Source organism: Suricata suricatta, chromosome 17 (genome assembly GCF_006229205.1).
Source record: "Suricata suricatta isolate VVHF042 chromosome 17, meerkat_22Aug2017_6uvM2_HiC, whole genome shotgun sequence".
Taxonomy (NCBI): Eukaryota; Metazoa; Chordata; class Mammalia; order Carnivora; family Herpestidae; genus Suricata; species Suricata suricatta.
The window spans coordinates 1,712,188-1,728,741 of NC_043716.1; the positions used below are offsets into that span (position 1 = coordinate 1,712,188).

General features: G+C 60.4%; 3 protein-coding genes across 8 annotated transcripts in view; 2 read left to right on the forward strand and 1 right to left on the reverse strand.

The window, feature by feature from the left end:
* The window catches only part of LOC115282459 (basic proline-rich protein-like), a 154,371-nt gene that overhangs the window by 135,643 nt on the left and 2,174 nt on the right, over window positions 1-16,554 (reverse strand). For 4 of the 5 annotated variants that reach the window (XR_003904637.1, XM_029928524.1, XM_029928520.1 and 1 more), the window contains exon 3: window positions 12,306-12,386. The gene's annotated coding sequence lies outside the window, so the exon portion shown is untranslated. Of the gene's footprint in view, window positions 1-12,305; window positions 12,387-14,165; window positions 14,451-16,554 lie in introns of those variants that run through there. The other variant, XM_029928522.1, reaches the window with a different exon arrangement.
* ALOX12 (arachidonate 12-lipoxygenase, 12S type) lies at window positions 1,917-13,543 on the forward strand. Of its 2 annotated transcripts, none has more exons than XM_029928467.1 (14): window positions 1,917-2,051; window positions 2,494-2,695; window positions 3,605-3,686; window positions 3,772-3,894; window positions 3,990-4,093; window positions 4,348-4,508; window positions 5,237-5,380; window positions 6,104-6,313; window positions 8,367-8,461; window positions 8,646-8,807; window positions 9,948-10,069; window positions 11,980-12,080; window positions 12,203-12,373; window positions 12,479-13,543. In XM_029928467.1, the coding sequence occupies exons 1-14, from the start codon at window positions 1,917-1,919 to the stop codon at window positions 12,656-12,658; spliced, it is 1,992 nt and encodes a 663-aa protein (XP_029784327.1). In that variant the 3' UTR covers window positions 12,659-13,543. The 2 variants fall into 2 exon arrangements, with proteins under 2 accessions (XP_029784327.1, XP_029784326.1); XM_029928466.1 differs by having other exon boundaries at window positions 8,367-8,453; window positions 8,638-8,807.
* Window positions 14,548-16,268, forward strand: RNASEK (ribonuclease K). The gene is given in 3 exon segments (XM_029928549.1): window positions 14,548-14,805; window positions 15,458-15,534; window positions 15,942-16,268. Coding segments are annotated over 3 exon segments (462 nt in total). The 5' UTR covers window positions 14,548-14,562; the 3' UTR covers window positions 16,084-16,268.

Below are 16,554 nucleotides of genomic sequence, written 5' to 3' on the forward strand. Positions count from 1 at the left end.
ATCTAAATTCAAATAAAAAGGGAGGAAATGCCGGGAGCCAAAGGGTTAAAAGAACTTTGATGGAAAAGACAGAACTAACCAACCTTAGCGGAACGTTACAGCAAAACAAACCGCAGTAAATAACTGTTAGTTCCTGAAGGGTCATAAATAACTGTGGACTCCAGGAACGGAGATGACCATCTGTCACTGATCGGTTCCTGGCACCAATTACCCCTCTCAGCATTCTTTCCCCCTTCCCCTCATTTGTCTTCCCCCTGGTTGTGTCTATAAGCAGCCCCCTTTTGAATAAACGTTGGAGCTTGATCAGACCTCCTTCTTGCTCTCATTCTTTGTGTCTCTTGTCCCATCCATTCGCCCGTTCCCTCCCCCAGGTTCCCGTTGAAGGACCCCGCGGGCCGGGGCAGAAAAGGTCAGAGCCAGCTGCTGCACGGGATGGGGATGCAAGCCATTTTACTGGGATATTACAGAGCAGGGTGATCCCCAAAACAGGAGGAACGGGGCGCCTGCTGATGGCGGACACCCAGCGCTGAGCACAGAGGATGCGGTGGAGGTGGGTCTCGAAAACTAGAAAGGGGACGGCGCCCAGTACGGATCAGACGCTTAGGTGAGGTCTGGAGGCAGTTCCACGGGTCTAGAAGCCCTCTTTTCCCCAGTAACCAAAGGACGAAATCCTTTTTGAGGGTCGGGCTCAAGAAAGCAGATTCACCTTGCCCGGGCCCGGGCCACCAGACATACCCGGTGAGCCAAATGCTGAGAAGTGACCTGTGGGCAGGCCTAGACGGGGACCTGCAGGGGGCGTCATCAGATTCCAGGATGACAGAGCCCAAGTCCCAGGGCCCACGAAGTCCCTGACCAGCACTGGCCCCCCTGCTGTTCCTGGTTCAGGCCCAGAGGGAGCCACTCAGGAAACAGCTGGGGGGAGGGGGAAGATAAGGACAGCAGGGAAGAAAAAGGAAGTGAACTTAATATCTAGTACAGGCTGCTTACGTGTAATATTCGAGGGGAGAACAGCTCTGGAAAAGGAAGAGGGCTTCAGGGTCAGTGACAGACGACAAAAATTAACATGGACGCACGGAAGGCTAAGTAGCTGCGCTCAACGGGAGAGAAGCAAGGTCATGGGAACAGCCGGTGTTTGCAGGGTTCCTGCCCCACTCCACACGGCACCCTAATACCGGCCTCCCTAACATTTTCTGCACCCCCTGGAAAGGTGGGCCTGGGAGTTTTCACAGCCCTGCCTCAGTTAGGCCTCTGTTTCTGGTGCACCCAGGGTCCTCATGCCAGGATGTGTGAAAGCGGCCCGGGAAGGAGGGGAGAGAGCCTTTGAACTGTCACTTTTCCAAGTTCCAGGGAGCTCCTGGTCATTCCTCTCAGGACTGGGCTCCCACGGGGTAGAAACCCAGAGCTGCAGGCCCTCCTGGGCCATTCCGGGTGGGTCTTCCAGAGGCCAGCCTTCCCCAGTGCCAGGCAGGGGAGCAGAGACCTCCTCCTCGCGTGGAAGACCCACTCACTCTGTCTGCCTCCTCTCCCCGCTCCCCCAACGGCCTGGACTCATCCTTGCTGTCCCCAGCCCCACACCCCACCCCAGGCCAGAGCAGGGGCGCATCCTTCCTCTCCGGCCCTGCCCGGCTGCCCTCTTTATCTTCCACAGCCACGCCCCAGAAGAGGAGAGGTGGGGGGCTGGCACCCCTCCTTCCCCCACCCCCTCCCCCCCAAGCCGGCTCCACGGCTGGGCTGGCGCAGGTTCCGGCTCGTCTGGGGCGGGGACTGGGGAGCACCCAAAAGTTGCGATGAGGGCGGGGACGCAGGCCCATCTTTAAAGGCCGGCAACTGGCCCGAAGGCTCCTGGCACCGCCAGCAACCCGGGCGACCCCTCGCGGTGCGCACAGGACCCGGAGCCCGAGCTGCCTGGAGCCATCATGGGCCGCTACCGCATCGGCGTGGCCACCGGCGCCTGGCTCTTCTCTGGGTCGCACAACCGCGTGCAGCTGTGGCTGGTCGGGGCGCGCGGAGACGCGCAGCTGGAGCTGTGGCTGCGGCCGGTGCGGGGCCAGGTCAGTCACCCGAGCAGGGACCCCGACCTGGGCTGGGCTTGGGGTCACGGCGGGAGGACATCAGGGACGGGCGCTGCCAGGGGAGCGACGGCATAACCTCCCCGGCAGGGACAGGAGCCGGAGCCCAGGTTGGGCGCAGTGCCTTCTCCCTCCCGACCCGGTCCTCACACCCTCCCCGGCTTCCCCAAGTGACCCCAGAGCCCGTGTCCATGCGGGATCGGAGGTCCCTCCAGAGGCTGCACGGAGGGCGGGGGCGGGGACAGCTCAGGGCTGGGCCCACATCGGCGACCACGCGGTCACCAGTCACTGACCCTGCTGCACAGGTGTCGGAGCAGGGAACGAGCGCTGCCGTTTCCCGGGGCCCTTGGGCAGCGGGGACTCCCCACAAAGACGGCCTCCTGGGGCCCCTGCTCCTAAGTGTCGCGGGGTGTGGCCCCCACAGGTGGAGGAGTTCGAGCGGGACGTGCCCAGCGACCTGGGGCCCCTGCAGTTCGTGAAGCTGTGCAAACACCCCTCGTGGGTGGACGACGCGTGGTTCTGCGACTGCGTCACGGTGCGCGGCCCCGGGGCCGAGGACGCCGCCTTCTTCCCCTGCTACCGCTGGGTGCTGGGCCCGGGCGAGCTGAGCCTGCCGGAGGGCACCGGTGAGGGGCGGGGGCGGGCGGGGGAGGGGCTCCGACACCGCGGTGCTCAGCGGGTCAGGGAGGAGTTCTCAGTCCCCAAGTTACACACAGAATAAGGAGACTGGAGGCGAAGAAGGATCTGGAGAGCCCTCTTCCAAGGAGGGAGGCGCCTGGGGGCTGAGCCGAGTGGGGCGGAAGGGCGCCAGCGGCCGCAGTCAGGGCAGCAGGTGCAGCAGGCGGCCGCTCCGGGGAGGACCAGGAACGAGGCTGAGGAAGGGCTCAGACAACTGGGAGGGGCGGGGCGCCCGACAGCGGGCAGAGGAGGGTGTGCTTTGGCATCGGTCACCATGGGAGGGGAGGTCGAGGACAGTAAAGACGGAGACCTGAGGGGGTTGTGACACAGGGGAGTGCGGCCAAAGAGGAGGAACCCGTCCACACAGACATGACGACCGACCGTGAGGCTAAGCAGGATGGAGTCAGGGCAAGGCCACCACTGCCGCTCCTCGCGCTCCTGAGCCAGCCAAGGTGTGCCGGGCGAGGCTCCCCACTGGTGAGATTAAGCAAAGCTGATGCATGGTAGAAAGAGGCGTGGCCATGCGGCTGATGAAGGCTTTATCAGCCTAAATAAGGTGATGAATCCAGCCCCAGGCACTGATGAAACAGGGTCAGGGAGGGAAAGACAGGCTAACGACCATGACATTTGTGTCTCAGGGAAAGGGCTGAGCACTGAGGGGAGGGCCGCAGGAGTACAAGGTCAGCAGATTTAGGAAGCACTCATCCAGGTGACCCACAGGGGAGGCACAGCGAGAGACAGAAGCCACAGAGCAGGACCGGGCCCTCGGGCCCTGACCTCCATGCCGACGATGAGGACAAGCAAGGGCGAGCACACCACGAAAACCTGAGTGGCCAATCATCATCATGTCTCCCCAGCACGCCTAGCAGGAGGCAATGCCCTGGACGTGTTCCAGAAGCATCGAGAGAAAGAGCTGATGGAGAGACGAAAGCTGTACTGGTGAGCCCTGCCCCCACAGCCCCCACCCCAGCTGCCCCCCCCCCGACGTAGACGCCCTCCCTGAAGCCTTGTCCCCCTCCCCCAGCTGGGCCACCTGGAAGGAAGGGTTACCCCGGACAATAGCGGCGGAATGCCAGGATGATCTGCCTCCAAACGTGAGGTTCCACGAGGACAAGAGGCTGGACTTTGAGTGGGCGCTGAAGGCAGGGTGAGGAGCGGAGCGGGGCCGGGAGACCCCCGACGGCGGGATCGAGCGAGGGGCCGCGGGGCCAGCGGCTGGGCTCACGTCCCCACCCGTCCTAGGGCTCTAGAGATGGTCCTCAAACGCGCTTACACCCTCCTGAGCTCCTGGAGCCACCTGGAGGACTTTGATCAGATCTTCTGGGGCCAGAAGAGCGACCTGGCTGGTCAGTGTCCCCCCAGGTCTCTATGCATCCCCGGTGGCCCCTTTGGATGTCCCACCCTTCACACCCCACGGTCCCCATGACTCCTTGCCAGCTGAGACCCTATTGGGCCCCATCATGTCACAGAGGCCTCCAGAATGACAAGCCAGGGGGTGCAGATGGGCGGTCATGTGCCTGAACTGCCCGGGCAGGGCCTGGAGGAGACAGACGTCCAGGAGGTGACGAACACCCCCTCCTCCACCCCCCTCACCCCGCAGAGAAGGTGCACCAGTGCTGGCAGGACGACGAGCTTTTTGGCCACCAGTTCCTCAACGGCGCCAACCCCATGGTGTTGAGACGCTGCACCTCCCTGCCCTCCCGGCTGGCGCTGCCCTTGGGGACGGAGGCGCTCGGGGCCCGGCTTGAGAGAGAGCTCCAGGTACTTGGCTGTGTGGCCAGGAGACGCGGTGACAGGGAGGGACCAAAGAGGAGTCAGGGGAAGAGGGGCTTGGTGGCCCACTGTGCCTGGGCACAGGGCCCCATGCGGAAAGCCTAGGATGACAAAGCACACAGAAGGGTGCCACAGGGAGTTCCCCGCACAGGGTGAATTCCCAGGGCACTGGTGGGGCCAGAGACGCTAGCAGGGACACTGACATACTCCCAACACCGGCATCATGGGCAGGGACGAAGGTGAAGAAGGCACCACCAGGAGGGAGACGCGGGGGTGCTGCCTGGAGGAGAGCAGGGTTTGGAGATGAGCAGGCCTGCGCACGTGCGGGCTGCATCTGGCGGCGGCCTTGTTTAGGGCCCCGCGTGGAGTCCTCGGCAGGAAAGGAGGCCCTGGGACAGGAAGCCAAAGAGCATCTGCTGGGCTGGTGGGGACCACACACAGGGAGCAGAGCACCAAGGGATGAGGCGAAGGGGACCAGCCAGCTTGGCAAAAGGACACCTGCCGGTGCCCGTAACACAGACTGGATGGGACGTGGCCCCGGCTCTGAGCCCAGGTCCACCACCACACGTGCCCTGAACACGAGGGCAGTGGGGTCGGACTCTCCGGGTCTCCGGTACCGACACAGGACGACGGCAGAAGCTAGGGGAGGCTGGCCCCCCGGCCCCGGCCCCTCAGGGCTGCGCGCTCAGCCCAAGGTGCACCCCTCCTCCCCGCAGAACGGGTCCCTGTTTGAGGCCGACTTCAGCCTGCTGGATGGGATCCCGGCCAACGTTATCCAAGGACAGAAGCAGTACGTGGCTGCCCCCCTCGTCTTGCTCCAGATGGGGCCCGAGGGGAAGCTGCTGCCCGTGGCCATCCAGGTGAGGCGCCCCGGGCCCCCTCCCACCTGCTGTCGGTTCACCCCGACCTCTGCTGCCAGGGAGCCAGCGCCTGCTTCTGTGCCCCTCTCCCCGCCTCACCCGGAGGGGCCCATCCGCCTGTCGCTCTTGGCTTGCTTGCGGTCCGCTCTCCCCCCGCTCACTCAACCAGAAGCTCCTGTTCTGGTCAAGAGTCATAGTGGCCTTTTGGATTCTCATCCTGTACCCGGTGGTTCTCGAACTTTCGTGGGCACCACAATCATGTTTAAATGCCGGTGGCCGGGACCCCTCGCCCCACCAGACTTGCGGGCTCAGTCGGTTGGCATTTCTAACAAGTTCCAGTGCGATGCTGGTGCCGGCTGGGGACACACCTGAGAGAGCTCTCCTCTCGCTGGAGCCCTGACTCTAAACCCCCGCGATCTCCATCCCTTCCTCCCATGGTTCTCACCAGCCCGTTACCGAGTCCACGGCCTCACACATCCAGTTTCCCGCTGCCCGCCGTCACTCAGGCAGCCACGGGGCCCCTGCCTCTGCCGCTCCTGCCTTCGCCCCATCCGGGCACCGGGCGCACCGCTGGCGGGAGGCAGGGTGGGAGAGGGCCTCGGACTCGCCCTAGCCCGTGACCCGCGGGGAACAACACATCCTCGGCGGTGGCTCCCCCAGAAGGCTGAGCGGAACGTCACACAGAAGGCAGCCGGCAGTAACTGGCCGGCTACCCTCACGCAGCTGCAGCCCCCCAGCCCCGGCTGCCCAGCGCCCCCGCTGTTCCTGCCCTCCGACCCCCCGCTCGCCTGGCTCCTGGCAAAGACGTGGGTCCGAAGCTCCGATTTCCAGCTGCACCAGCTCCAGTATCACCTGCTGAACACCCACCTGGTGGCCGAGGTCATCGCCGTGGCCACCATGAGGTGCCTCCCAGGGCTGCACCCCATCTTCAAGGTACGTCCTTTCCCCTCCGCGTCCCAGTCCAGACCCCAATGCCACGTGGTATTGCAGGAGCAAAAACAATGTTTCCATCAGTTTGTGAAAGAGAGTGGAGAGACGGGAAGGAAGACTGTACTTGAAACCTGTATCTTAATGATGTTGAGTCCCTTAAAGTTTCTTGGGAACGCTCTGAAATTCTCAGAGAGCGGACGGCGTAGCGATGGGCTGGAGGGTAGTGGAGGGTTGCTAGTGAGACACAGGCCTTGTTCTGCCTCTGGAGAGTTGCTGTTCAGCCAGCAAGGCAAGCGACACCCCAGAGAACCTTCTGGAGAACAGTAAGTGGGCCTGCAATGTGAAGTCCCGGGACAGAGCTGTGAACACCACAGAACTGGCCCAGAACATTCTGCTGCAGCTGACGAGCGTGCTGAGTCAGAACAGATCAAAAGGCCAGGAGAACGCCCGGGCGGACTGCCCGTTCCCCGCCCCGGACTGGTGCAGGGAGGCATGTGCCAGCGAGGAGGGGGCGCGGGCGAAAAGGGCAAAGACATCAGAGACTTGGCGGAGGGAAGGGACAGTGGCTGCAGCGAACCCGGTGTAAGGCGGGGGTCCACACTCCCGCGACACCTGGGAGCCCACAAGGTGGAGGTGTCCTAACGCCCTAGAGAGTGACACTTTGTACGAGAGCGAGCTCAGGATCCCTTGCTAGGCAGAGGGCCGCCGAGCAAGGCCTGTGCTTAAAAGCGTTCTCAACATGCCGGTGGCACTTAAGATACAGGGACATGGCGGAGAGGGGACGAAGCTGACCGCAGCTTCCCCTGACTGTTAGCGACGGCAAGGTCAGGAGGAGAGCTGGTCTGGAGGCAAAGTCCAGGTTTAAGTGCGGGGTGCTGAAGTGCTGGCAGGTCTGCACGTGGGACCCGGGCTTCCAGCCGCCCCCCAGCCTGGCCCGGGCAGCCGCCGCCTCGGGGAGCCGGGATAACACAGGCAAGACCGAGTCCAGCAAGCAGACTGAACCTCGGATCTCGCCCATCTCCTGTCGCTGCCGCGTCTCCGTCTTCTGCTCACCGGGAAAGGGTGACGCTCAAGACTCCCTGTCACTTGTGCAGCCCCGTCCCCACCTCGCTCTGCATGGCCCCGTCGCAGGTCAGGCCCACGGGAGAGCGAAGCCTGCTCATGTCACAAGGGTTCCTCGTGCAGCCTCTGGATCCGGATGCTGGCGACGGACCAGGATCCTGACCTCGGCACCTCCCTGATGCGCGCGCAGGGAGCTCCACCGTGGGGCTGTGACGGGACAAGACAGCATCACGATGAGCCACAGGCGGAGAGCCACAACGCACGTTGGCTCCTGCGGACCTCCGCCGTGCACTTGGGACTTCCTAGTACACTCGGCGTCTTTTGTGAACGTGCGGAAAAGCTGCACACCGACGTGAGCTGACACCAGTGATCCCCGTGGTCATTCCCCGTGTGCCGCATCTACAGCGCAGAGGAGCCCCCACCCCACAGGAAGCCTGCCCAGGGCCCTGGGCAGAAACAACACAAAACAGGCTGAGATCAAAGAAACATGTGTGGGGGTCAGACCACCTGTTTTAATGCCTGATACAAAGCTGTGTCTTACAGCCATTAAGAGGAGACGGACCTAACCACCCAACTGGGGCAGATGTGAGGGCAGCGCCTGCCGGTGTAGGCAGGCAGCTCCCTATGCACCCCCACAACTCATAGAACCACCCCCCAAGGTGCCTCCCCTGGACCACAGCCGCCAGACGGGGGTGGGGCTCTGCAAACGAGCAGGGGCTAATTAAGCTATGAGTATGTGCACCAGAGAGAGAGAAAAAAAATTAAAAGGACACCTACACTCCAGGCGGGAATAATAAAGACCCAAGGGAGCAGCTGCAGTCAGGGCCTGACTCACGGTGCAGTAAAGGGCACGACAGAGAGTGCTCAGAGATGCACAGGCCGGGCAGGGAGGACAGCGGCCAGAGTGGAGAGGGCCACCAGGCCGGGCGCCACGGCCCTGGAGAAAAGACCCCAGCGTGGCCTCCCTAACCACCCCCGACCCTCCCCTCCCCAGCTCCTGATCCCGCACATCCGCTACACCTTGGAAATCAACACCCGGGCCAGATCCCAGCTCATCTCGGAAGGGGGTATATTTGATAAGGTAAGGAGGTAACAGGGTGGAGGTCGGGGGTGGGGGCTCATCGCCCAGCATTCCACGACCTCCGCCACGTTCGGGGTCCCAGACTGTGGGAGTGTCCGGGCCTGAGACCCACGAGGCCACCCCTGTACACTCGTGTCTCCAGAGGCGAACCCCACGTCCGAGCCCCTCTTCTCTCCCGTCCCAGGCGGTGAGCACAGGCGGCGGGGGCCACGTGCACTTGCTCCGCCGGGCCATGGCTCAGCTGACCTACTGCTCCCTCTGCCCGCCGGACGACCTGGCTGCGCGGGGCCTGCTGGGAGTCCCAAGTGCCCTCTACGCCCACGATGCTTTGCAGCTCTGGGAGATCACTGCCCGGTGGGTGAGAGCAGCGGCTGGGAAACGCGGGGCCCTCGGGGGGACTGTGGGGCTCTGACCTGACGTCAGCACGGGGCAAAACTCCCACGTGAAAACTAGAAGGTCCAGGGGCGCCTGGGGGCTCAGTCGGTTGGGTGTCCGACTTCAGCTCAGGTCATGATCTCTCTGTTTGTGAGCCGCTTCGGGCTCTGGGCTGACGGCTCGGAGCCTGGAGCCTGCTTCCAATTCTGTCTCGGTCTTGATGTCTCCCCTTCCCCTGCTGCACACTTTCTCTCCCTCCCTCTCTCTCAAACATGAATAAACATTAAAAAAAAAAAAAAAACAGAAAACACGAAGGTGCGGACAGGAGGCACAGGAACTAGTCCTGGGGAGGTAAGGAAGAGTCAGGAGGCGGTGGAGGCGGAGGCAGGCAGCGGGCAGGGAAAGCTGTGCGGGCAAACCGCTGGCGGGGCCTGGCGAGGTCAGGGACTTGGTCAGAAGAATGCCTCTCAGCCACGGGTCCAGAATTCTCTTTTGCTATTTAGTTTTTTAATGTTTGTTTATTTTTGAGGGAGAGGGTGAGGGAGGGAGAGAAAGAGTGCAAGCAGGGGAAGGGCAGGAAGAGAGGGAGACACAGAATCTGAAGTAGCTCCAGGCTCTGTGCTGACAGAGGGGCTTGAACCCATGAACTGTGAGACTGACCTGAGCCGAAGTCAGACGCTTAACCGACTGAGTCCCCCGGAGAGCCCCCGACAAGTCCAGAATTCTTTTTTTCTTTTTCATTGACATTTACTTTTGAGAGAGAGACACAGAGCGTGAGCAGGAGAGGGACAGAGAGACAGGGAGACACAGAATCCAAAGCAGGCTCCAGGCCCCCAGCTGTCAGCACAGAGCCTGACTCGGGGCCCGAACTCACGAGCCGTGAGATGACGACCTGAGCCGAAGTCAGACGCTTAGCCGACAGAGCCCCCCCAGGTGCCCACGAGTCCAGATTTCTCAAAAGTAATGGCACCCATTTTCTTCCTTTGTGAACTAGGGTTTAGAAAGAGCTAGGGAAGGGCCCCCCACGACAACGCTGGGCAGAGGCCGCAGGAAAGGAGTAGAGGTCAGAGGTGGAGCCTTCCCCCCTCCAGGAGCTCAGCCCCCTTCTCCTCCGGGCAGGTACGTGCAAGGCATCGTGCACCTCTTCTACCCCAAGGACGACGTCGTGAGAGGGGACCCTGAGCTGCAGGCCTGGTGCCGGGAGATCACCGAGGTGGGGCTGTGCCAGGCCCAGGACCGAGGTAGGAGCCCTTCCCAGAGACGGGAGCCCCATCTCCGTCCCGCCCCTCTGGGTTCAGGCCCCAACCCCTCATCACAGCCCCCTCCCCAGCCACGCACGAAGCATCAGAATCCCGTTCCCACCTCTTACTACTCACGACAATTCTAGATACCCAGAGTCTCTAGATACCTGCCATCCCCCAGCCCAAGTCAGAGGCCCCTAATCCGCCCCTGCATGGGCCCGGTTAAGACCCGAACCACAGGCAGCGCAGACGTGCCCAGGCTCCACGGGGCTCCCGTGCCCTCCTCATTGTCCTCGATTTCCCTATATGAGATACGACCGGGGAGACTTTTCCACGGAGGCCCGGGGTCTGGCCCTCTGCTTCCCCGCCTCCACACGCCCCCTTCTGCGCGCATGCCCACAGGGCAGGGTCGGACCTGGGGCACACTCAGCACCGATGGAGCAGAACTCAGCGCCCCGCCCACCGCGGTCACGGTTGAGGCCAGTTCGGCCTCCCCTCCGCCTAGGGCCTGGCCTCCGCCCTTAGCATTTTCTCAGCTCTCACTGGGCTCCCCCTCCCTGTCCAACACGCACAGGCCAGCGCGGACCGCTGCATCCCGAGAGCCATTACAGCCAGGCCCCGGGGGTGCAGCGAGCAATAAACCAACGCCTGCACCCCTCTTCCAGGACTGAACTCTCCCCGGTGGGCCCCGGTGCCAAAAGACCCTCCTTCCTCTCCCTGGCCACCTCCCCAGCACCATCCACAGCTGGAAAAGAAACTAAACACGCAGATGGGGCTTCGGCCTCCACCGTCTGCCTCTCATTCGCTCTTCTCCCCCCTCCCCCCTTCTCATAGGGCACTTTACCTAATTTTCCCAACAGCCTTTCTAGAGAAAACGTGTTAAAATTAAAAACAGCTTGAGACTAGCCCTCAGAAACCCAGGTTCGAGGTCAGCCTCTGCCTTTTCCCAAGGATGGGATCCTGACACAGAGCTTCATCTCTCTGGTCTTTTTTTTTTTTTCCAGTCTCCAGAAGGGGAGTATTTATATTTGTTCTGCTTAACAGTTAAGATAATTGGGCCTCTGAGTCCCCACCTCCGCTGTAAAACCAGAGGCCCAAGACAACCCTTGTGGAAGCCGCTCTTGGCTGTGACACCGAGAACACGCGACGTCACTTACTCCTCACCTTGTTAACTCAGACGCTTACTGCCCTGTTGGGAAACGGGAGGAAACATCCCTAAGCTCTGAACCCCTTTCTGAGGCAGAAGATAGTCTATCGCTCCGACCTTGTCAGCCCCCAACCCTTCCCTAATAATAATTGTTAATTACTGTGAATTCATAACGTACTAGGTGAATTCAAACCATTATCTCATTTATAAAGCAGGTATCATCCACATTTCACAGGTGAAGAAACTGAGGTTCAGGGAAGTTAAGTAATTGGCCTAAGGTACCCAAATCATATCGCTTGAACCTGAATTAAAGCACACCTGATACAAATGCATTTAAATAAATGAGCAAATGAATAAACACCCATCAATGCCAAAATACAGGTGACCCTTACACAATGCAGGGGTGAGGGCGCCGACCCTCCCCCACACACACAGCAGTTAAAAATCTGCGTCTAACTTTTGACTCCCCAAAAACTTCACTACTAAGAGCCTACTGTTGACCGGGAGCTTTACCAAGAACATAAACAGTCAAGTAGCACGTATCCTGTGTGTCATATGCATTGTACGTTGTGCTGGCAATAAAATGCGCCAAGCAAAAGGAAATATTAAGAAAGCCGTAAGGAGAATCTGTTTGTAATACCATGTGGTCAATCACCCACACAGAAACAGACCCGTGCCGTTCAAACCCAACCTGTGCAGACGGTCGGCCTGCAGGTCTCTCCTCTCAGGCCGTAGCCTCCAAATCCTCTTCCTCTCTGCCCAGGTTTCCCTGCCTCCTTCCAGTCCCAGAATCAACTCTGCCATTTCCTTACCATGTGCGTCTTCACATGCACTGCCCAGCACGGGGCCATCAACCAGGGCCAGGTATGACAGCCAGAAGCCCAGGTCCCCCAAGGCAAGTGTTGGACCTTGGGATTCCCAAGGGAAGGACAGGGGTTCAGGGCTACGTGAGCAGCAGAATCCCAGGTTGCTGTGTCGTCCCCCAGCTGGACTGGTACGCCTGGGTCCCTAATGCCCCTTGCACCATGCGGATGCCCCCACCCACCACCAAGGAAGACGTGACCATGGCCACAGTGATGGGCTCACTACCTGACATCCGCCAGGCCTGTCTTCAGATGACCATCACGTGGCACCTGGGTCGCCGCCAGCCAGACATGGTGAGAGAGGACTCTGGGGAAAGCCAGAAGGGAGAAAAGAGAGTGAGGGTCTCTGTATCTTCTGCCTCTGGACTAGAAACTGACTGACCTTTTGTTCTTTCCTAGGTGCCCCTGGGGCATCACAAAGAAAAGTATTTCTCAAGCGCCAAGGCCAAGGCTGTATTAAGCCAATTCCAAACAGATTTGGAAAACTTAGAAAGAGAGATCACAGCCCGGAATGAGCAAGTGGCCCTACCCTACGACTACCTGAAGCCCAGCCGTATAGAGAACAGTATTACCATCTGAGCTCTAGGGCGCCCCCGCCTGGAGGACTTCAGATCAGCGATAGGGCTCACATTTCCATCTTGAATTCCGTGGAGTCCAGTCTCAGCTGCTAAAGCTCTACTCTCCCCACAGCTAAAGCCCCCACGTCAGTATCCCACCCTCCCGGGAGGCTGTACATCTTTTCGGTAAAGGGCCCGCTAAAAACTGTCTCAGGCTTTGCAGGCCAAGTGGTCTTTGTCACGGTCTGCTGACACCGAATGGTCCCGATACAGCACAAAAGCAGCCACAGAAGACAGGTCAATGAGTGACCGTCGCTGTGCTCCTGCAAAACTGGGTTTATGAGGTGTGAAATATGAACCGCAAGGGGTCACAAAGTGGACTTCTTTTGGCTCAATCAACCATTTAAAAATGCAAGAAAATCTTGTGCTTTGCTGGAGGGACCTGCCTGGGGCTGCTCTGTGCTAGCCTGAGGCACTGACCCTACTTTGCAGAACGTCCAGGTGGGGCAGACGAGATTTCTTGGATAAATCAACTACCTCAACCAATTCTCCTTTCCCAGGAGCTGGACTTCCTGCGCAGTGGCCAACTTAAAACTTCCCAACCCTGTTTTTTGCCGATGTCCCCTCCACGGTTCCCCCTATTTGCACACCCACCCAAAGGTCCTTGAATAAGAATGGTGCTCCTGGGCAGACTAAACCACGCATCCCTTGACGGCTTCCTCCCCCTGGGAAGTCTCAAGCACGAGAGGCGTGAATTTCATGTCCCAAAGCCAAAGCCACTTTCCCAGCCCCTTTGGGATCCCAAGGTCGGTCTGTTTCCCAGGATTCAAGTTCTCTCTCATAACCTGTTTAAGAACGATATGCATTTTAAAAATGGGGAAATAAAAAGTACTACAAGGTTGTCCTAATCAGGGACACAGTAATTCTTTGTCTGGTTCTGGGGTCTCGGGATCAAAATGACCCTTCTCCATCATGCGGCGACCCCTGCCCTCCTACAAGAGGTACACCAGGATGAGCGCAAAACGGTGTTCTCCAAACAACACACACCTGCCTCTCGCCGGTGAAGCAAGCAAACTTCCTCTTCGGAGATGGGGACCGATTCTTACCGGTAAAATCTTGTGCCCTACGCCTTACTCAAGGGTCCTGTCTGGGACCACTTTTCGCAGCAGGGAAGCCAAGTGGCGTCTTGGACTTACTCCTTTCTCCAAATACATTTAGCAAGGCCACTCTCCCTACATGCACAGCGTGTTCACGGAGTCTGCTTTCCCGGGACTTTTCCTAACACCCCGCGTTTTTCCTGGGTTGAGCATCTAGAACGATTCAGTATTTTGCGTTTGGTAACAAAACGTGACGTAAGGACTCCCGGTACAAACCCTTGGCAATTCTAAAGCCTCCTGGGCACGACTGCACGCTTAGCCTCGGGAAGGGGCTCCTATCTACTTCCATCGTGTCAGAATATATTTTTAAAGGCAGGGACGAGAAGAGATAGAGGCGTTCCTTCTCGGTGTAAATCCCTGTGTGTCACTTACCATGTCCCCCCCCCCCCACGACGAGACACCACCCGCAACTAACGTATCTGAGGGAGGGGAAATCGGGTAGTTCCAATCGTCCGCGCCTCAGAGCCCAGCGCCACGGTTACTAGAAGCTCCGCCAGAGGGACTCCTTCCCCAGGCGCGGCTGCGCGGCTGCCGCATCACGTGACGCTCAGAATTCGATCACGTGGAGCGCTGGATCCTCCCACTCCAGCCTGAGTTGGGGGGGGGCCAAGAAAGCGGAGGCGTTGCTCCTGCAATACCCGCGCCCCAGCTACATAGGTCATGAGGGGTTCCTGGGGGGCTGCCCCAGCCTCACACACCGCCTGCCCCGCTGGAGATCCGGGAAGGCCCGGCGGAGCCCAGCGATCTCCGCCCGGAGTCCCCCGGCGCGATGGTTGGCGCCGGAGGCCACGCCCCCTCGGCCGCGCTCCCGACGGCTCGTCCTCTGCGGCGCTAGCCCCCAAGTCCAGCTCGCTTTCTCCCGGGCGATCCAGGCGTTCATCCCACCGCTTTCCCGTTCAGCACGCCACTAGGTGTCCCCCCGACCCCCTTCTCCATGGCGTCGCTTCTGTGCTGTGGGCCCAAGCTGGCCGCCTGCGGAATCGTCCTCAGCGCCTGGGGAGTGATCATGTTGGTGAGGGGATCGCCCGGCGAGAGCCGGAGAGGGTCCGACGCGCCCCGGTGTTGGAAGGCTGGGAGACTCGGGGCCGTAGGAAGCAGCAGTCAGGTTGGAGGGGGTGTCCAGTTAGCCGCTGGAGGACGAGACACCTGAGATTGAGAAATGGGGAACTGGAGACAGGCGAGGGGGAGCCCAAGCGGGGAGCGGGAGCCGCGGCTGGTAAATCTAGAGACCCCCACAAAGGTAGGAGGAAGACGAGCTGGGTTCTTGAGAGATGCCTGCGCTGCGTGGAGGGCAGTGGGGACACGAGCGTTTGGTCCCGAAATGGGTGGCTGGGCCCTTGCTTCCCCAGGACTACCCACCCCCCTCTAGGAAGAAATCTCAGAAGTGCTGATTTCCTCCCTGTCCCGTGATAATGACGCCTCTGGACAGGAGGATAATCTGGGTTGCTCACTATTCCTGCCCTTGCACCAGCCGAGTTGTCTTTGTCACCGACTCACGCCCTATTCCTGGTGACTGAGTCCGAATACAGCTGCAACTACCCGAATCCCAGCTCGCTCCGGTAGTGCCCAAACGCAGATGTTGTGGAAACATTAGAAGTGGGAGTTGTTTAGACTGAGCAGGTTCGGTGCCTGAGTTCACCCACCTGCCTATTCCCTCTTTTCAGATAATGCTCGGAATCTTTTTCAACGTCCATTCAGCTGTGCTGATTGAGGACGTCCCCTTCACCGAGAAAGATTTCGAGTAAGTAGTCAGGTGGGAGAGGCGGGGCCGGGGCTGGGTGGGAGGCGGCTGATATGCTGGCACAGTGGTAGGCGGGGAACTGCCGGTGCCCGGTTGCTTGGGGCCCCGAGGCTAGGGAGCTGAGCGCAGAGTCGGTTCTCTGGCAGTCTTGGAGTCGGACCTGAGTGGCCATCCTAAACCCACCGCTTTAGGCGTGGCTTCTTAGGTACTTTCCTTGACTGCAACGTGTCGCCGTCCACCTCTGCCAACGGGATGCTATCATAGGACTCACCCCAGAGGGTTAGGAGGAAGCTGAATAGTACATGTAGAATGGAGAAGCGCCTAGAATGGTGGCTGGCACACAGTGCCCAGTAAATGTTGGCTGCTGGGATCGTTTCTGACACGTCTCTACCTAATCCCCACCCTAGGAAAGACCCCCAGAAAATCTATGATCTTTACGAGCGAGTCAGCTACAACTGTTTCATCGCCGCAGGCCTCTACCTCCTCCTTGGGGGCTTCTCCTTCTGCCAAGTTCGGCTCAACAAGCGCAAGGAATACATGGTGCGCTAGAGCATCGTCGCGCCGCCCCCACCCCCCGCTCCGGCCCCCTCCTCTATTTAAAGACTCTCCCCGCCCACCCACTCCGGCGCCCCCTGCGGGACCGGGGTTCCCTGCGGCGAGACTGAATCCCCCGTTTCCCCCGCGGAGGGAGGCCGTTCCCTGGGCCTCCACAATAAAGCGAAACCTCCCTCTTCCGCCTCGTGTCTGTGCTTGGGTCGGGGAAAGGGGGGCGGGCACGGGAGCTGGAGGCCGGCGTCCGCACCCGCAGTCCCGACGCACCGACGGAAGTGGAGTGAGGCCGAGCCGGAAGTGAGGCGGTGTCTTCCACCCTCGGCTCGGCTGGCCCGGGGCCGCCGGAGCCTCGGCTGCTGGCGAGGCAGGGGAGCGGCCGAGCGGGAGCCAATCGGCTGCGGGGAGGGGCGGGACTTCCTGCGCGGGGGGCCCCCAGCGCCTCAGTCGCCCGGCTCCGTGGTCTGGGCT

Excerpts from the sequence above, each read along its gene's own strand:
- ALOX12 (XM_029928467.1), top strand. The coding sequence starts at position 1,917 with ATGGGCCGCTACCGCATCGGCGTGGCCACCGGCGCCTGGCTCTTCTCT. Across the intron at positions 4,094-4,347 it reads CCAGAAGAGCGACCTGGCTG|AGAAGGTGCACCAGTGCTGG; the intron begins GTCAGTGTCCCC and ends CTCACCCCGCAG. Across the intron at positions 12,081-12,202 it reads GGGCCATCAACCAGGGCCAG|CTGGACTGGTACGCCTGGGT; the intron begins GTATGACAGCCA and ends GTCGTCCCCCAG.